The sequence below is a fragment of the Podarcis liolepis genome (genome assembly GCF_965112155.1).
Source record: "Podarcis liolepis genome assembly, chromosome: 16".
Lineage (NCBI taxonomy): Eukaryota > Metazoa > Chordata > Lepidosauria > Squamata > Lacertidae > Podarcis > Podarcis liolepis.
The window spans coordinates 28,319,652-28,340,747 of NC_139567.1; the positions used below are offsets into that span (position 1 = coordinate 28,319,652).

Here is a 21,096-nt window from a genome sequence, read left to right on the forward strand (position 1 = left end):
CCAGCAGCCAACAAATTTCAAGCTTAGAAGAAAGAAACAGAGGGTCACAGATTAAAAGCTAGTGAGATTTAAAAATTAAATATATATATATATTAAATGTCTTTTCCAATCATCTAAAGAGGTAGCTTTGTGAATCTCCACCATCAGGGAGTTCTACAATATTGATGCTGCCAATGAGAGAGACTAATCTCTTGCAGCTGCCCATTTGATCGCACATATGGATGGCACCAAGATCTGGGCATCCAAGGGCTGTGTTCGTGGCTAGCATGTCCTTATGAAGTAGCCACTTTCTGGAGAAACCTGGACCTGGGCAGTTTCAGTACTTTAAAGAGAAGGTCTCTCTCTGCCTCTCCCTTGGCAGATGAGTTGATGTTGAAAGAGTTTCTTGAAAGCAGAATACTTGAAAACCACCATGGCGAGGTCAGTTTCATGCTGGGGGAAGCCACATTCAGTTTCTGGGCCATCATTCTGTACTCAGGTGTTTTTGTTGCCAGTGCCGCTTTGGAAGTTCGACACCTTTGCTGAATCTAAGCCCTTCGAAGCAGCCACTCCTCTCTCTCCTTCCAGCGGGGTTATAAAGTAAGCCACACTCCTAATTGTGCCATTGCATATAGATGAGCTGGCAACCAGTTTAAGCTCACACATTGATTCATAAATGCCAAAGAAAGTCCCAAGCTGCTTGGCAGAGAATTCAAGAGCTAGTGGACCACAACAGCCTAGGAAGCCGCAGCTTTACAGGGGCTGAAGAAAAGATCAACAGGGAAAGGCTGGGACATCCCTCACCTTACTGTTTAGCAAAGAAGGTAAGAGAAGCAATCATATGCTGAATTTCTGGTCGATATTAGTCTCAGGTAACAGGGCAAGCCATTTCCACAGGTACAGTTAATTGAACTGTATATTCTACAGTTCAACCTTGTGCTCTCCAGATATTTTGGAGGACCAACAGGTCCAATTGTCAGAGGCAGCTAGCATTGCAGTCCTAAGCACCTGAAAGGCTGGGAAAAGGCTGCTCTATAGTTTGACTGGCACCTTCCTGCAATGTTTAAAAGTCTTTTCTGATCAGGACCTGTCAAATGGAGAGATGGGTAGACAATAGGAGAGGGTGTGTGTAGCAGATCAAGTCTTGGGTTCAGATCTGCCTTTGAAGCCCTGTCAGCAGGCACAGATTGGAACCACAGCAGGAGGCAAAGGGTTAAAGCCCCCTTAGCCTCCATGCCAGGGACCCAATCCATGTTGCCCAGCCAAAATTACGTTCACCTGATTGCAGGGATTTGTCCCTTGGGGACATCTGCATCCGGTCCTTGTTCTCCTCCTCTTGATCCAAAGGCTCAGTGAGTGGGCTGAGGTCAGGCAGAGTGAAGAGGTCCTGTACTTCATGGTGTCTGATGGCTGAGATACAATGTTGCTTCTCTGATGCACAATTAACTCAGATGCAAAATCACATTTGCATGGAACATTCCTCAGATAAAAATAGAGATATTTCCCACTCCTTCACAACTGCCCCTCCTCAACCCCCCTCCCTTTTTGTCCTCCACTGTCCCACAGAACATTTCCACCACCACCACACCAATGGGACACAGCACACACACTCTCCACTGTCCTGAGAAAAACACACCCTTATTTCCAATTTTATTTTATTCTTTGGTAGATTCCCAAAAAGAAACGCACACGCCAGTAAATAAATGTTAGAAACAGGCAAGATTAGATGCAGACACACAAAGCTTGCACTCTGCTCTGCTTCCTCTTTCTTCCTGCCAAGGGCAGCCCTGCCCTCTGCCTGCCCCTCAGAGCTGGTGCGTCATGCGAGGCTCAATGGGGACAGCCTCTCCTCTTCCTCAACTGCTCTCCAGCAGCCGCTATGAGCTGCCCAAGGGAGGAGGCTGGCAGCAGTGGCCATGGAGAGGCCATGGAGAGGCAACAGGATGCCTCCTCGCAGCCATTGTTCAAGACAAGTGCTGGGTTATCTGCAGCAGCACTGGTGGGGGAAATTGGGGCATTCCAGGATCACATCAGAAGCTGGGATGGCTTTTGTAACTCAGGGCTGTCCCTGGAAAATAGGAAGTGTATGGAAAGCTAACTCAGAGGGTATGGAAAGCTAACTCAGAGGGTATGGAAAGCCAACTTGGAGGGTATGGAAAGCCAACTTGGAGGGTATGGAAAGCTAACTCAGAGGGTATGGCAAGCCAACTTGGAGGGTATGGAAAGCCAACTTGAGTTGCAAGGTTCCTATGCTCAGATCAACCAAGATCACAACATGGTCTTCCTTGTAGGGGGAACTTTGTCGTTTGCACAGCTCCTTCTGTAGGGTCTTGTGTGTACCACACAGACTACCTGGTGATACTTCTGGACCTCACATCCTTTGCAGGCAGGAGAGCAATGGCTGTGAGCCTTTCCAAAAGCAGCTGCGTCAGTATTAAAATCAGGCCAAATGGCTGCATACAATCTGGGACACTGGAAAGGAGCCTGTATCTCCCACCACCTCTAAATCCAGCAGATGTCACACAGGCAGGCTCAGACGGTGATCTCTTTTCTTCAAGGTCTTCAGGTCTGAGCTGCAGAGCTTTTGTAGTTTTGGAAAGGGAAGTTAATTTGCTGCAATGGAAATCTCATGAGATTTATTAACATGAGAGGGTTTATAAAATAGGGCAGACATAGCTCTCTTCTGTTAAAAAAGATAGTGCCCTCTATAAGTCATTGGGCTACAGCTGCCATCATCCCTGACCACTGACTAGGGAGGGTATCATTTTGGCTGCTCCTGCTGTACTGGGTCAAAGAACTGGTCCATGAATCCCAGTATTTCTCTGAGTAACAGTAATCCTTTGAGGTTTCAGGGAAGGGTCTATCCCAACCCTGCTATCCTCGTCCCCCTTTTACTAGACATGGCAGGGAGTTAACTTGGGGCTTCCTGAATGCAAAGTGTGTGCTCAGTCACCAAGCTGTGATGTGAAAAAAGGGAGCCGAGTGTTGCTTTTCCCAGAAAGCTGCAGTCAAAAACCAGCTCTGCAGTGATACCTATCATACATATATTTGCAAACACATATTCATAACATTCATACTTTTAGGTGTATTTCTTTAAATATGGAGTGTACATCTTTTAAAAAATGCTCCGAAGTATGCCTTAGTACGCGGCTTTAGGAACGAGGGTGGCACTGTGGTCTAAACCACAGAGCCTTGGGCTTGCCAATCAGAATGTTGGCGGTTCGAATCCCCGCAACGGGGTGAGCTCCCGTTGCTCGGTCCCTGCTCCTGCCAACCTCGCAATTCGAAAGCACGTCAAAGTGCAAGTAGATAAATAGTTACCGCTCCGGTGGGAAGGTAAACGGTGTTTCCATGTGCTGTTCTGGTTCACCAGAAGTGGCTTAGTCATGCTGGCCACATGACCCAGAAGCTGTATGCTGGCTCCTCGGCCAATAAAGTGAGATGAGCACCGTAACCCCAGAGTTGGCCACAACTGGACCTAATGGTCAGGGCTCCCTTTACCTTTACCTATGCTTACCCTGAACAACAGGGGCATCAACTATAGGCACATCAAGTGGCTGCACCCCCTCAATGTGGGGGTCAATGTGCCCGTGGTGAGCAAAGTTATGCTAGAATCTTGGACAACCTCACGGATATTGGGCTGCATCCAGACTGACCATGAGTGGAGTTGTATTCATGAGATGCTTCCATGGATGGAAGAGAGGAAGGCAGTTTTCGCCAGTTCCTCCTTCCCTCACACTCCTTAGAAAATGCCTCTAAAGCACAATGGGGAGTAGTTTGGGGAAGGTTATCCACCCCATTGTTTTAATTTTCTAATGGAGCATTTTAAGTTAATTGTACACAATCAACCCCGCCCCCTCCACCAATGGAATTTAGCCCAGGTCTTTCCAAACACTTTAGAGGGCAAAGGGGTTGTCACTGGAGAGACGGTCAATGGAGCTCTATGGGTGGATTTGACCGGATGCATTAAAATGGCAAACAAACAGCGAAGGCTCTTAGTGCATCGTGTGGCAAAGTTATTAATGGCTGTGTCTGCAATCACAAATGCAAAGTAGCTTTTTGCATCTCATTTGCTTACGCGCCTCTTCACATCAGCGACCCATGTAATGGGTCACTAAATCACTCAACGTAGCTTGAAAACGGGCAAAGTTTTGCAAATCAATTATACTTGGGGAAGAAATTAGAAATACAAAACAGGGTGTTGTTTTAATTCATGAAGCTAAAGAACAAGAATGAATGCAATATGTAGAGAAGTTTAAGACAAGCTTCCTTTCATAGATTCCACCATGGTTTGCAAAGAGAACTTGGCTGATGTCCCCCAAGTTCTTCAGAAATACTTGGACTGAACTTGTACTGGAATGGACAGTACTGGGCATCAGATATTGCTGTCAGAGGCACACCCTTCCTCCATTTCATCATAGCACAGAAGTGGATGGTTTAAACAATCCCACTTTTATTTTGCACCAACCAACTCAGGAAACCAACTGGGATGACAGGGGGAATATCAAAATAAAAATCAAATAAATAAAAAATTGTCCAGTAGCAACTTGTAAACCAACTAAGTTTGTTCTGGTATAAACTTTCGTGTGAATGCACACTTCTTCAGATTCTTCAGGGGAATATCACTTTGAATTGGGGGTGGCGAGAGAAACAGCTATTGATTATTTATTTAAGCAGCACCATCACTATGCACAGTGCTCTATGTAGTGCAAGACGACAGTCCCTGCCCCTCAGAGCTTACAATTCAAAATGCAACATAGAGGAAGCTACAGAGGAAGGGGAGTGAGAGGCAGCAAGTCAACAGGAATGCAGGAATCCATTGTGTGGGCTTAGGCCTTGTTACAGGCTGAGGCACAGCAGGGCAGGGGATGTGGGAACTGGGCTTTGTGGAGCTAAAGTGTCTCAGAAAAGGTAGGTTTTGAGGAGGGATTTGAAGAGAGAGGGAATCCTGCCAGTGCTCTGAAAAGCATGGGAGGTTGTAGCAGTCTTCAACCATTCCCTGGGAGTTCTCTGGGAAGGGAAGTTGATTATTAAACAGCTCTGGATAAATGTAGATCTAGCTGGGGTGTAGGGACATGGGTGGCGCTGTGGGCTAAACCACAGAGCCTAGGACCTGCTGATCGGAAGGTCGGCGGTTCGAATCCCCGCGACAGGGTGAGCTCCCGTTGTTCGGTCCCAGCTCCTGCCAATCTAGCAGTTTGAAAGCACGTCAAAGTGCAAGTAGATAAATAGGTACCGCTCCGGCGGGAAGGTAAACGGCGTTTCCGTGCGCTGCTCTGGTTCACCAGAAGCGGCTCAGTCATGCTGGCCACATGGCTGTACGCTGGCTCCCTCGGCCAATACAGCGAGATGAGCGCCGCAACCCCAGAGTCGGCCTGGACCTAATGGTCTGGACCTAATGGTCAGGGAGTCCCTTTACCTTTACCTTTAGCTGGGGTGTAGAGGGTCCCTATCAACTCTCAGCACCCTTCACAAACTAAATTTCCTAAGATTCTTTAGGGGAAGCCACAACTGTTTAAAGTGGGATGATACTGCTTGAAATGTAGAGTGCAGAGGGGGGGCCAATGTTGTGGCACCATCCATTGGCAACACCCTCATGGTTTCTTTGCATGCCACCTTTCCATAGTTAAAACAAATGTTCAAGGTGCCTTACAAGATGAAAAGTTACGTAATTACAGAAGTAGCCCTAAGCAATGGATGAAAAACAAAATTAAGTAATCCCCATAAAACTCGTAATAAGATCCAAAAATATGCAGGAACCCCCCCAAAACCTTAATATCAATGACAGCAAAATTAACATCTTCAAAATTAAATCTTGGCCCTAACAGAAAGCCCTGGACAATACCCTACCCTGCATTTCCCAGTCCTTTCCCTTAGCACATAAGGTCTGATCTCTTGTGGAAGCAGGTTTGGCACACAAGAGCACCACATCAGCATTAACTGCGCAACCTGAATTTTCCTGGATGTGATTGGATAGCCTCCCTTGCCTGGGAGTGCCCCAGGACATCACTTTTTCCTCCGAAAAGGTGCAGCTCCCACAAAGGCAGAGCAGCAGGTCATCTTTGCCAAGTAGGAGGAGATGCACGGAGAGCTTCATTGACAAGTGCTTGGCTGACGAGCTCCCCATTTGCATGGCAGAATATAGACTCATGAATTTACATGGCCGATGGGTGGAAAAGTACAGGAACGTCAAGGAGGAAACTCCAAGTTTCCTCCATTGCTCTGGTGGCTCCGAGATCTCTGCCTTCTCTTCCAGAAGTCAGCTGGTGGGGAGTGAAGAAGAAAAAGCATCAGTTGCAGAGTCAGATATCATAGCCACACAAGCATCAGGCTTCATGCGTGACCAATGCAATCGTGCTGGAATCCTGAGGTCAATTCAGATTGTTGGAAGCAATCCACAGTGGGGGCAGCAATTCTTGTGAATTCCAGTTCCTGGAAACCACAGCAAGGGAGAGTTGCTCTTGTGCTCAGCAGTGGCGTAGCGTGGGGGGTGCAGGGGGGCCCGGCCGCACCGGGCGCAACATCTGGGGGTTAGGGTTAGGGGGCGCAAATCCACGGGTTAGGGGGCGCAAATCCACGGGTTAGGAGGCGCAAATTACTTGCCTTGCCCCAGGTGCTGACAACCCACGCTACGCCACTGGTGCTCAGGTCCTGCTTGTCGGTTTCCTATAAGGGGAATGTGGTCGGCCATTGTGAGAACAGGGGGCTGGACTAGAAGGGCCATTGGCCCAATCCAGCAGGCTTTCCTGATGTTCTTAGATTTGAGCCGATGTCCCTTCCTGATGCACGAACAAGGCTTGAATCCTGAGATAATAAATGCCCCCTTTTGCACTATACAGTGGCACCTTGGTTCTCAAATGTAATCATTTCAAATCGTTTGTAAACTGTTTGAAATCCAAAACACTTACCAGAATGTTTTCGTTGTTCGGGAGCTGAAATGCTTGAGTACCAAAGCGTTCGAGAACCAAGGTTCCCCTGTACCTGTAAAGCAGCTCTGCGCCATTCTGAATGGTTGTGGCTTCCTTGAAGGAAGCCTGGTTTGTCAAGGGTGCTGAAAGCTGTCAGGAGACTGCTGTTCCCCCTCACAGAGCTACAATTCCCAGTGTTTTCCTAGGGAAAGGGATTGACAGTTAAACCACTCTGGGAATGTCCGGTCTAAGAGAGGACTAGGGGATCTGCTAACATCAAACTGCGTTTTCAAGAATTCCTTGGAGGAAGCCATGGCTGTTTAAATTGGTATGGTGCTGCTTTAAATCTATATTGTGGATGAGGCCCACCTTAAGGAGCTTAGCTGAACGATCTTTCCCCATTCTGCAGCAACCTCTGAGTCTGCAAACCTGGAGCATCTCTGAAAGAGCCTCTCCCCAGGGCTGCCTCTGCAGGTAAAAAGGTAAAGGGAACCCTGACCATTAGGTCCAGTAGTGTCCGACTCTGGGGTTGAGGCGTCATCTCGCTTTATTGGCCGAGGGAGCTGGTGTACAGCTTCTGGGTCATGTGGCCAGCATAACTAAGCCACTTCTGGTGAACCAGAGCAGCGCACGGAAACGCCGTTTACCTTCCCGCTGGAGCAGTACCTATTTATCTACTTGCACTTTGACGTGCTTTTGAACTGCTAGGTTGGCAGGAGCAGGGACTGAGCAACGGGCGCTCACCCCGTTGCGGGGATTTGAACCACTGACCTTCTGATCGGCAAGTCCTAGGCTCTGTGGTTTAACCCACAGCACCACCTGCATCCCTTTTGCCTCTGCAGGTGGGAAAAGCTAATTGCCACCTTTCGTGACCAGGCTTCTCATGCCAATAATGGCTCTTGCGCCCCTGATTCTGCACTGTGAAAATTGGCTGATTGGCATCAGCAGTGGCAGCCCAGCTCCATTCCTTCAAGGCAGGGGGTGGAGCAAACGTTCCCCCCAGCGGTTAGATAACAGTGGCTACAGCTCCTGTCTTCAAGGAATGGTGCCCAGCTCCAATGGCAACCTGACACCAGCTTCCCACCCCATGGCTCCAACCTCGATGAGGGAGCCTGTTGTGGGGTGGGGATGGGGTTGCTGGTTGCGCCCCCTAAAGAAAATGTGCCTGGAGTCACAGCCCCACAGCCCCCCTTTGCATGCTACACCACTGGGAGCATGACACCCTCTCCGCTCCTGATTTTATTTATTTAACAGAATTTATATAGTGCTTAATCAAAAAGGTAAACCTGAGCAGGTTGATTCAAATGGTATGCAAAATTAATTGAAAAGAGCAGTAAAACAGCTTTGGAAAATAGTAGGCATGATGAAAATGACCAAACAATATATATGAAATTGTTATTGTTGAGTCTTCTTAGTCGTGTTCGACTCTCTGTGATCCCATGAACCAGAGCATGCCTTGGAAACTCTCGCTTTCTTCTCAAAGCTTCTCCTTTTTTTTCTTGGCAAAATACTGGAGTGGATAGCCAGTTCCTTCTCCAGGTGGATCACGTTTAGTCTAAACTCTTGGCTATGACCTGTCCGTCTTGGGTGGCCCTGCAAGACATAGTCATAGCTTCTTGAAGTCATTCAAGGCCCTTTGCCATGACAAGGCAGTGATCCATGAAGGGGATATATGAAATAAACTGATTTTTTAAAAAATAAATGCATGTAATAATTAACATGTATGGATAGTAAAGGTAAAGGGACCCCTGACCATTAGGTCCAGTCATGACCGACTCTGGGGTTGTGGCGCTCATCTTGCTTTATTGGCAGAGGGAGCCGGCATACAGCTTCCGGGTCATGTGGCCAGCATGACTAAGCTGCTTCTGGCGAACCAGAGCAGCACACAGAAAAGCCATTTACCTTCCCACCGGAGCGATACCTATTTATCTACTTGCACTTTGATGTGCTTTCGAACTGCTAGGTTGGCAGGAGCAGGGACCGAGCAACGGAAGCTCACCCCGTCACGGGGATTCAAACCACCGACCTTCTGATCAGCAAGTCCTAGGCTCTGTGGTTTAACCCGTGTCCCCTAACATGTATGGATAAGCTTGCTTAAATAAAAAGGTTTTCTGCTGGCATTGAAAGCAATGCAACAGAGGCATCTGCCTAATATCAGTAGGCATGGAGTTCCAGAGAATAGGGGCTGACCAGAGAAAAGACTGATTTCTCTCAAGTATGGAGCGAATGATATTTGGCACTTGTAAGGTCAAAGTGGCTGAGTGTGCACGTAAGGGGCAAGGCGAGCCTTTGGGCAAACTGATCCCAAGCTGCTGATCAAGAGGAAGAGTGAAGAGGGTGCAATATTGCCCACTGCTGTCTTGTTGAGGGGTGGGAATTGCCTGCAAGGCGGGGGGGGGGGGCACTTGACTGCTCTGCTGTAGCCTATGCATCATAAAGAAGTCTTGGAACTGTTACCCTGGTAGAGCTGCTGCCCTCTCATGAATCATCCGTTTTTGCTTCTGGTACAGTTGGCTTTGAGGAGAGCGTGTTTGGTTCTATGGAAATAATAGTTAATAGTTCACTCCAAGATTCTATGGGGGTGATGTGGGGGAGCGAGGCAAGCGGTGGTGAGAGGCAGGAGAGTAACAATGGCTCACATGATCCCAAATCCATTGGGTCCTTTCCAGGCTTTAATCATTAACACCTCGGGCTGGGGCTGGAACACAGCGACCTCTGTCTCCTCTCCTGTGGGTCATGGATCAGGTGGTGCAACTTGCTGTTCATGAAAGGAGGCGACATTATGAGATTTCAGCTTCTGCCTAATAATAATAATAATTTATTATTTATACCCCATCCATCTCAATGGGTTGCCCCAACCACTCAGGGCAGCTTTCAACACACATAGAAACATAGTGTAACATCAAATATTAAAAAACTTCCTATACAAAGCTGTCTTCAGATGCCTTCTAAAAGTTGTATACAGAGCTCAGGGATGATGGGAGTTATAGTCCAACAACATCTGGGGACCCACAGATTGAGAACCGCTGTGTAGTTATTTATCTCCTTGACGTCTGATGGGAGCGTGTTCCACAGGGAGGGTGCCACTGCAGAGAAGGCCTTCTGCCTAGTTCCCTGTAGCTTCACTTCTCGCATTGAGGGAATCGCCAGAAGGCCCTCAGTGCTCCATCTCAGTGTCTGGGCTGAACATTGGGAGTGGAGATGCTCCTTCAGGTCTACAGGGCCAAGGCCATTTAGGGCACCAACACTTTGAATTCTGCTCAGAAACATACTGGGAGCCAGTACTGAGGAGTAGGAGTAGATGTAGGTGTAGGAGTAGGAGTAGGAGTAGGAGTAGGAGTAGGAGTAGGAGTAGGAGTAGTTAACAACAACAACAACACTTATATCCCACCTTTTTCTCCAAGGAGCTCAAGGTGGCATATATGGTTCCCCCAATCTTCTAATCTCTCTCAAAAACCTGGTTAAGCTGAGAATAAGCGACTGGCTCAAGGTCCCCTTTAACCCAATCAGCATCCATACATGGAACAGGTATGCCTGTCATTCCACCTCTGAGTCAGCCAAACAAGAGATGCCCCCTTACACAGAGTCAGACCAGTGACTCACCTTGCTCAGTGTTGCCTGCAACTAACTGGCAGCAGCTCTCCAGGGTTTCAGGCAGGGGCCATTCCCAACCCTCCCCCAAGACGCTAGAGATGGACCGCATGGGACCTTCTGCAGGCAAGTCAGGTGGGGCTTGGGAGAGACCTCTGCCTGCAGAGCCGCTGCTGCCAGTCAGTGTAGACAATACTGAGTTTGATGGAGCTATGGTCTGACTCGCTATAAAGCAGTTTCCTGTGTTCCTGTTTTGAAACAGGAGGGGGTGCAGTGGTGCAAAAACCAAGGGAGACAGGAGGAAAGGCAACAGAGGAAAGAGGAAAGGAGGTGCTGATGTTTGAAGCTATGTACACATGACATGAGCCACAGTGCACGGCTATTCTGCAGTTTCTTGAGCAATACAGCTGTTTGGTGCTGTAATAAGTATTTTATGGTCTTAGATATATGGTGATGTTCATAAGTGTACCAACCAAGCACATACATAGATCAGCACAGGAAGGCCAACCTGGAACCATTTTGATTCCTAAACTGAGCAAATCTTTTCTCTGCAAGGTCAAAATGGAAAAGCCTCCCCATTGTCTTTTCCTTCACAAATCCTGTCTGTGTTTGAATAGGGTGTGAGCCTGCGACCTGGCCCAGGAACTAAGTATTTAAAAGACTAGCCAGGCTACCCAGGAAATCCAATCAAGTAACCTGCCAGAGAGGAAATAAACAACGATAGGAGAAAAACAACATTCAAATGTTTCTGTTTTAGACCGCCTTTTCTGTGATGTATGTATGATGTTTCTGGGGGTGGTCTTGATCTACAGAATGGCAATTCCAAAAGTCTTTATAAGGCCTTGCACACTATTTTTCTGGGTCCTCCTCCTTTCCTGTGTGTGAGGGGAGCACCCTGTTGCAACAGATCAATAAAGATCAAACTTACTAGCTGCTTTGCTTCTCAGTATTCTCCGGTTGGCCTCTGTTATTTTCTCCTACCAATAGGGAACCTATGTAAGGACTCTATATGGGCTCTTGGATACCCCATAAGGGAAAAGGGCAATTTTTGTTTACAACAGTACACTTCCCTCAAACCAGTTTCCGTCCAGTTTTGAAACATAAGTCATGGTTCAACTGAGGTGTATCCGTTTCAGGCAGCCATAGCAGCTGCCCAAATGATGGCTTCCTTGGATAGGAGTTCAGGGGGGTTGCAAGCACTGGGGAACCAAACAGGTAATATGCACTGAGTGAAGGCATTCCTAACCCCTCTTTGAAGTGCAGAGCAATGTACAAATGTGACTTGAAATACGGCAGAGGGGAAACAACTGTACTGCGTTGCAAACCTCTAATGTGTCCATAGCCAAAGCCTTGGATTAGGGCATCCACAGTGCACCCCCGGTTCACGAGACCCATTTAGTTATTCATTATATCCTTGCTAATCTCCTCGAACAACTACATATTTCTGGCAGCCAACAGTGACAGTGAAATTAATTACCTAAATTGCTAGACTTGTGGGTGTGCGCATCTGCGTGACTGGGAGGTGGTGGAAACTTGGAAGTCCCAGACTTCCAAGAGCTGACAAGAGAGAGAGAGAGAGAGACGGAGAGAAAAAGAGAGGCTGAGCATTTGAGGCCTTGCATTTATACTCCCTCATAAAGAGAGCATGGCCTTGTTCAGGCAGCACATAGCTGAAGTATAGAACATGGGTAGGCAAACTTAGGCCCAGGGGCCGGATCCGGCCCAATCGCCTTCTATATCCAGCCTGCAGATGGTCTGGGAATCAGCTTGTTTTTACATGAGTAGAATGTGTGCTTTTATTTAAAATGCATCTCTGGGTTATATGTGGGGCATAGGAATTCGTACATATATTTTTTCTTCAAAATATAGTCTGGCCCCCCACAAGGTCTGAGGGACAGTGGATCGGCCCCCTGCTAAACCGGTTTGCTGACTCTTGGTATAGAACTTGTTCCCACAAGAACCAGGGATGTGGATGATTTTCTTAGAGGATTAGGCAAATTCATGGAGGAGGAAGAGAACATCAAAAGCTCTTGGGCTCAGATTCTGCTGATGGGTTTCCCATCTGGTTAGCCACTGTGAGAACAGGATGCTGGACTAGATGGGCCATTGGCCTGATCCAGCAGCCTCTTCTGATGTTCTTTACGTTCATGTATTGATTTTTTTACCTTTCCCTCAAGGAGCTCAAGGCCATGCCTATGGCAACTCACTGCCCCCTGTTTTCTGCCACCCAGAATCCTGTGAGGAAGGTCAGGATCTGAAGAGGGAGCAGAAAAGAGAAAGTAACTGGTTCAGCATCACCCTTTTTGAGGGGAGGGGGGAAGGTGTGTCTCAGAAGCTTGAATCCACTTGACTGCTTGCTGTTTATGACATCACAACTTCAAGTCAATAGCCGTTATTACAGGAGTGGGGGACACGATGTATTTCTGGCCATAAAGAAAAGCTGCAATTGGTATGCATGCTTCCATCCCGAAAAGTAAAAGGAGAAAAATATACAAGTGTTGTTTATGTGCCTGCAGGGAAGGGAACTCCTTTAAAAGCCAGAATGTAAAATGAAACAAGATAAATGTTTGCAAGAAAGATTAAAGAGAGTGAATAGGAACAGATTGTGTGTGCAGGGAACATTAACACTATGGAGGTAAAAAAGAAGGGGGGTTTAGATTTGTTCCAGGGATGGAGCTATTAAATGACAATTTAGAAATGATGAGTGGATGTTTTACATCTCTAGGGAGTTTACTGATGAGAAACTGCACCAGAAAGCCAAGGGAAGCTTGTTCTCTGCATTAAAAATGGCAGACCCAGTACATTTTCTACTCTGAATCTTTCTACACTTTTAGGCTGTGGATGAATCCTAGTTCACCTCTGGGAGATGCTTGCCTCATTGCTTCATTAGGAATTTTGGGTATGCCTCCTGGGATAACAGTTATTCATGCAGAGATACAACACACAGCCCCTTTTAACAGGGGAGGCCTCTCAAGTGCAGACAGCAGAGACTTTTTAGTAGTGGCTCCTCTGGAATGCTTACCCCAGGAAGAAAGACCCTGGCTGCTATCCTTTTTTTGCGACTAAAATGTTTTTGTTTTCCCCAGGTTTTAAAGAATTGTTTATAATGTCAATGCTCTTAAATATGGGGGCGATTCTAATATTTTTATGGGTACCTGAGTTGTAGTCCAAAACATCTGGAGGGCTGGGAAGGATCAATGACCTGACTTGATCTTAAGACGTATCCCAACACTCCTAATCATTCTATTTATTGTGGCAAATCAGGAAATCTCACAGCAAACTGGCAAACAGTTAGGGAATTAGCAATCTAACTTAATACAAGTATGGAATAAGCACCTTTATCGTTAGAAGTGTTCAGGAATGAGTGGTGCTTCTGCAGACGCCTCATATTCCTTCCATCAGATCAGACGCCACATTCCCTCCGCTTAAAATCAACCCAGAATTCTCTTGCAAGGGCAGCAACGTTGGATGTTCTCCCTGCCCAAGCAATTAATACACCTTGGTAAATTAGAGAAGACAAGCTCTGGTTACTCTGCAGATTTCAGCTGAACTCTCCTTAGGAGCCTTCTGCATTATACAACGTGTGTTACGTAAGCGTTGTTTCAAGAGGGGACCACGATCTCTAATCGCACCGAGCTTATACTAGAATGCTAACCACAAGATGGTTTTGGGTTCCTCTTGAATCTTAGCAAACACCTTTCATGACCACCCTGCGTTATACAACATGCATGCTTTATTTTGAGAAGAAAGGCTGAGAACAATGCCCACCCACCCGGCATATGCTGGAGTGTTAAACCCAGGCAGGGACTTATTCTGACAACTGATAGGCGCTTAGCAAGAGAGAAGCTGGATTTAGAGAAGGGAGGTCTGGATTTGGCATTGCACATTATTTGCCGTGTTTGTAATTTCACACTTCCTCAAAGCTCCCCTGCATTAAAACACAAACACACACACAACTCCCTGCAAGTTTAAACTTGCACAGCAGGGACTGGGTGAGGTTAGAGACTCTAGCTGTGCCAAGCACACTCCTGTTGGCTGGGCACCCTCTGCATCGCCAATGCTGGGTTTTAAAGCCACGTTCACACATGACATGATCCGCAATGCAGGTGTATCTTGTTCTTTGCTCCTGGTTTGTTCCTCAAACCAGCTTTGTCTCTAGCCAATGTGTGAACACCTTTGCAGAGGAGAGAGACAAAATCGCCTGTCCATGTCCCCAATGGAAATCAATTGAAGCCTAGCTGTACAGTGGTACCTCTGGTTACAAACTTAATTCGTTCTGGAGGTCTGTTCTTAACCTGAAACCATTCCTAAGCTGAGGTACCACTTTAGCTAATGGGGCCTCCTGCTGCCGCCGCACCACCGGCGCACAATTTCTGTTCTCATCCTGAGGTGAAGTTCTTAACCCGAGGTACTACTTTTGGGTTAGTGGAGTCTGTAACCCGAAGTGTTTGTAACCCGAGGTACCACTGTATAGCAGTTGTGGCAGGAGAAACAAACTTCACTGCAGAAGAGCGGAATGTGAACACCCCTCCACTCTTGCACTCTCTGAAGAGATTGTTTTGAATTGCATGGACTTTTAAATTGGAGAAGCAGTAAAAAAAAAAAGAAGGCAATAATAATAGTTACAGTAACCGTTACCATCTATCTCGGAAAGGAGCCCAGAGTGGCAAACAGGGAAGCAGCAAAAGTGTACCATTTAAAAAGAAGAAGAAGAAGAAGAAGAAGAAGAAGAAGAAGAAGAAGAAGAAGAAGAAGAGGAGGAGGAGGAGGAGGAGGAGGAGGAGGAGGAGGAGGAGGAGGAGTTTGGATTTGATATCCCGCCTTTCACTCCCTTTAAGGAGTCTCAAAGGGCTAACATTCTCCTTTCCCTTCCTCCCCCACAACAAACACTTTGTGAGGTGAGCAGGGCTGAGAGACTTCAGAGAAGTGTGACTGGCCCAAGGTCACCCAGCAGCTGCAAGTGGAGGAGCAGAGACACGAACCCAGTTCACCAGATTACTCTTAACCACTACACCACACTGGCTCTCTTTAAATAAACTTTAAACTTAAATAAAAGTTTAAGAGCTTCTAAAACATTTAAGAACAACCCCAAAATGGTCCACCCCACTTCAGCATCATGTTCTGCTGCAGGTAAAGGTTAGCTGTGATTCGATTCCTGCATTGCATGGGGTTGGACTAGATGACACTTTGGGTCCCTTCCCACCTTACAATTCTGTGATCCTAGCTGCAGATCGAGTAGCAGAAGTTTCATGCACCAACAATGATGACGATAAACTACTGAATTTGTGTAATAGGGATGCGCAAAGAGCCATGATACAATTGCATGGGTTGTTCAGCTGTTTACAATTTTGAAAGCCCAAACTCACCCTGGGCACCCACAAATCCTTGGTTGAGCCTCCTTTCCGTCCCAGCCTATGAACAGATGGCAGCCTTCTGGCATATACAACTGTGCATTTGGCAACTCAAGCATTTCCCAACCGCAACACCCCTAGAATTGCAATACAGAAACAGTATGTTATAGGAGGGGGGTTGTTATAAAGAAAGACTCTAAATAAGGCACTCACAAGTTTTGAGACTTAACCCCCTCAACCCCCCCCCCCCAAAAAAAATTAAAGCACAAGGAGAAATGAAAAGTCAGATGTTGGAAAAGTACCAAGAATGCTCCATTGCACAGGGATGTTTTCTTAGTGCTCCAGGCTGTGTTTTGAACATGAACATGCTAAGTAAGGGCCAGGACGTGAAACGTTTGAACTGTAAAATAACCTTGCTCCTCTTCCTGTGGCCACACACTTGCTTAAAGTTTAACCGGACTCCCTCTCCACCCCCACCCCCGAGCAGGGGTGGAAGGCCGGAACAAAAATGGCCACAAGGCCTTTGAGAGCTGAATGGGAACATCGAAATCTGCACATCTCGGAAACGAGTACATTAATACTCCTGTGTGCTCCCAAATAATACATTCTGTCAGTCACATGATCCAAATTCCAGAGGGGTGGCCGTGTTTGTATCCTGCAGCCAAAGGTGTGCTAGGCTCTTGTACCACCTTGAAGACTAATGCATTTTCTCTGGCAGAATCTTCCTTGCTGCTGAGCCCTGCTGGGTCACAATAAATCAACAGGTCCAATAAATCAATAGGTTCACTTGTTGATTGAATCAAGAGAAAGGATTTTGAGCACGCCCTGTGTGCCTTACCTGTGCCAGGATGTCTTGCTTGTCTAGGCAGAAGGCTGAGAAGATGGAGATGACTCAGGTGATTAGCCAAATCCTGGCATCACCCAGCTATTTTGAACTATAACTACAACTCCCATCAAGCTGGTTTGGGCTGATGGGAGTTGTAGTCTAGAACATTGGGCAAACATCCCATTGGAGTATGCTGGGGTACCCAATGAAAGGGAGACTGCTTTATTATTATATGTTATGTTTCTATACTGCCCATCACCTAAGTTTTCTGGGTGGTTTAAAAAATTATTTTAAAAAATATAGTACAACCTCTCAAAATGAAAAAGCCACACATCAAGAATAACCAACTACATAAAATACGAATCAGCATTAGCAACTGTCAGGGCCTCAGGAACAGAGGCACAGGGGAGAGAGGTAATGGAGAGCGAAGGGGAGGAATCGGAGGGCAGCGTAGGGAGGTATAGCAGTGACCCGAGAGATTCCATGAGCTTCTCCAGCGAATCAGAAGATTCCCAGAAGGAGGCGCCGATGGCCAAGGCAAGGGGGGCCAGCGGGGACTCCCAAAGCAGCAGCTGGAGATCAGGGCCAGCTTCCCCACCAGAGCGTAGTGGGGGGGAAGGGTCCCAGGGGTCAGGGCCAGCGTCTCCTCCAGCAGGGAGAGAAGATGAGTCGAGACTGACCACGCCTCTATCGGAGAGTGGGGGAACGGAGGGGAGGTCAAGTCCAGCTAGCCGCCCCGAAGGGGAAAGCAGTGACAGGAGCAGTGTAACGGTCAGGAGGAAGGTTACTGGCTGGGCGCGCGCGCCAAGTTCAAATGTACAGGCGCGTGGGACAGCAGAAAGCCCGGATCGGGAACCAGGTCCTAAAGCCCGCCGGAGGCAGGGGGAAGACTCAGGGGACTCAGCGTCAGAAGAGTCTAGGAAGGGCAAGACCCCAGCTGACAGGCGGACCCAGAGGCGGAAAGAGCAGAGGAAGAGGTGGAGCAAGGCTAGGATCTTAAACTGGTGTCAGGGGGGAGGAGACTCAGACGGAGCTTCGGCGGTCTAGAGTTTCAGACGTAGAGCTGCACGCTGCTGATGTGAAAGACAAACTGAACTTCAATAAAGACTTTTGTATATAACAACGGACTGGCGTTGGTCCTCTGTGAGCTGGGACCTTGGGCAGCTCTGACAGCAACAATCCAAGGCCAACACAAACTTACCCACAGAGTGAGTTAAAAGGCCTGTAAGAATACAAACGTCTTCACCGTACTAAAAGTCCATAATGCAACTGTTATAAGAAAAAACTGCTTCCTTTCCCTTATGGGGTATTCCAGAGCCCATATAGAGTCCTTGAGGGTTCCCTATCGGTAGGAGGAAATAACAGAGGCCAACCAGAGTATATGGTTAGAAAGCCTGATCTTTATTAAAGGAAAATAAACTGTTGCAACGGGGTCCCCACTCACCACACGCAGGAGGGAGGAGCACCCTGAACAATGGCGCGCAAGCCCTTATAGAGACTCTTAAAATTGCTCACCCTGTAGCCCAAAGCAAAAAAAAAAAAAAAAATCATACATACATCACAGAAGGAGGCGGTCTACAGCAGAAAACCTGTCTGCCAGGATACCTGATAATGGTCACTGATTGCATTACCTGGGCATCCTGGGCATTCTTTTGTGATGGTTAATACTCAGTTCCTGAATCCATGTCACAGGCTCACCCTATTCATACACAAATACACCCTTAAGACAGGATTTGCAAGCAAAAATACAATGGGAAAACTTCCCCTTTTGCCTCACTTACTTCCGAGGAATATTTGAGGTCATTGGGAGAGTCAAAATGGCTTCAGGATTGCTCTCCCATACTATTTCAGACACATGGTTCATATATTTCGGTAGGTGTGTATTTATGAATATTTATTCTATATTTGAGACCTTAAAATTCTTATAACGCAATCACCAGGCAAGCCTCAGTGGTGCTTGGCGTTCTACAAATTCCTCTTTCTTTCCATGTTACATTAAGATCCACTTTGGCCTGTGGTTGGAAAGTTTGAAAACAGCCACCAAAAAAAGCACATCCATGTTGGTGGGTGGGAGTTGTGGTGGAGGAATGGGTGAAGGGTTTAAGTTTTTGCTGTGAAGTGTCACCTTGATGCAGCAGTAAGTTAAATCCTGAGGCTCCTCAAAACACTCTCCTAGAAGACTAGCAGGCAGCTTCAAAATCATGATGGCATCCCTGAGCTCTGGTTCACACATGCACATTCGCCACTCAGATCACTCATCAGCACCAAGCAATGAATTGAATGCATGCATGAGACATGACTGATACATTTATAAAACACACCGCAGGATTTCCATTATTGCTACTCACATTGCAAGCACCATCCAGCAAAGTTAATTCATGCATTCGCAGCTGCCTTCATCAAATGTACACAACAATAACCAAGCAAAAAGTACTTTCCAAACCATGTGTCCCTGGGAACCACCTTGCTGTTGTATGACCTTGCTGTGACTTTTGGCCCTGCAAGAGAGTGAAGGATAAAAGTGCCTACTTAGCTGCTCTACAGGAGAGCCACGAAGCAGAACAGACGCAAATTTCCATGCCTACCTGAGCTAACTACCACTATAGAATGCTCCCTTGGGCTATTACACATTTGTTTATTCACCAATCCATTGAAATCCTTTGCAAATGGTCCAATTCCTATTTGTTTGATTGTTGTTGGTTTTTTTAAAAAGCTACTTGCAGTCCTAATGTTTATTCCATGTTCCTCTTTTTTCATTACTTATCCAGAGTGGCTGGTGGAGATGCTCAAATATTTCCAGAAGCATTTCACCCATCTCTGGGTGGAACACAAAAGACGAAGGTCCAGACTGGTATCGAAAGATGGAAGATGCAACATAGAGTTTGGGAATGTAGAAGAACAATCAAGATTTGTTTTCTTGGTTGACATCTGGACCACCGTCTTGGACCTCAGGTGGAGATATAAGATGACCATCTTCATCTCAGCCTTCTTAGGTAGCTGGTTCTTGTTTGGCCTTCTCTGGTACGTGGTGGCCTACATACACCAGGATCTGCCAGAGTTCAGCCCTTCGATAAATCACACTCCATGTGTTGACAACATAAATGGTTTGACGTCTGCTTTCCTCTTCTCCCTGGAGACTCAGGTCACCATTGGCTACGGATTCAGGTGTGTTACGGAACAGTGCGCCACTGCTATTTTCCTGCTGATCATTCAGTCTATCCTAGGGGTTATCATCAACTCATTCATGTGCGGGGCCATCTTGGCCAAGATCTCTAGGCCCAAAAAGAGGGCAAAAACCATCACCTTCAGCAAGAATGCCGTTATCAGCAAGCGTGGCGGAAAGCTGTGTCTCCTCATCCGGGTGGCCAACCTTCGGAAAAGCCTTTTGATTGGGAGCCACATCTATGGCAAGCTCTTGAAAACCACCATTACACCTGAAGGGGAGACCATCATCTTGGACCAAGTCAACATAGACTTTGTAGTCGATGCCGGAAACGAGAATCTCTTCTTCATCTCCCCCTTGACCATCTACCACATCATTGACAAGCACAGCCCCTTCTTTCACATGACGGCGGACACCATCCTTCAACACGACTTTGAGCTGGTGGTGTTTCTAGATGGGACGGTGGAATCCACCAGTGCTACCTGTCAGGTGCGGACCTCTTACATCGCCGAGGAGGTGCTGTGGGGCTATCGCTTTGCTCCCATAGTCTCCAAGACCAAAGAAGGGAAGTACAGGGTGGACTTCCATAACTTTGGCAAACCTGTGGAGGTGGAGACCCCTCACTGCGCCTTCTGCCTTTACAATGAGAAAGATGCCAAAGCCAAAGCAAAGATGGGCTATGACAACCTCGGCTTCCAAATTCAAGGAGTCGGTGAAACCAATGACACAAAAATGTAATCTTCAGTCAGATGAGATAGGAATGCTGACTTCTTGATAGAAACTAGGATATTGCGCCAAAGAAGCCTAAGAATATTCTGAGTACAAAAGGGAAAAGGGACTGGGTTGTTTGGATACTGAGTGAGACTTTACCAGGGCAAGGTACACAGCAGCAAATCCCTGGGTGCTGCTAACTTCCTATTGTTTATAGTCACAGAACAGCCTGTATATTTTTATATATTTGTGAGACTTTTATGTAAATTGGTATGTCCAATAAAATTTTCATTCAGATTTTTGGAATAATAGAATTGTATGTTGTGAACCACCCTAAGAGGTGCAGGGATAGGGTGGTATGCAAGTAACAACAACAACAACAACAACAACAACAACAACAACAGAAGAGCTGGAAGCGACCCAAAGCATCATCTAGTCTAACCCTCTACAATACACTTTTGGGAACTTTTGGGTGGGCTTATACACAGGAAGCTGCCTTGCTCTGAGTCAGGCCATTGGTCCACCTACCTTAATCTTGCCTACACTCGAAGCCTTTCCGAGCTTGGT

General features: G+C 46.9%; 1 protein-coding gene and 1 long non-coding RNA gene across 2 annotated transcripts; both read left to right on the top strand.

Annotated features, from left to right (window-relative positions):
* The first annotated feature begins 745 nt into the window (after window positions 1-745).
* Window positions 746-20,714, top strand: KCNJ1 (potassium inwardly rectifying channel subfamily J member 1). The gene is made up of 2 exons (XM_083479375.1): window positions 746-803; window positions 19,424-20,714. Exon 2 carries the CDS (start codon window positions 19,438-19,440, stop codon window positions 20,554-20,556), a length of 1,119 nt encoding a protein of 372 aa, XP_083335501.1. The 5' UTR covers window positions 746-803; window positions 19,424-19,437; the 3' UTR covers window positions 20,557-20,714.
* Window positions 17,215-17,779, top strand: LOC310695626. The gene is made up of 2 exons (XR_014520191.1): window positions 17,215-17,323; window positions 17,387-17,779. It is a non-coding gene; the product is annotated as an uncharacterized lncRNA (long non-coding RNA).
* Window positions 20,715-21,096: the final 382 nt, after the last annotated feature.

Excerpts from the sequence above, each read along its gene's own strand:
- KCNJ1 (XM_083479375.1), top strand. The coding sequence starts at position 19,438 with ATGCTCAAATATTTCCAGAAGCATTTCACCCATCTCTGGGTGGAACAC.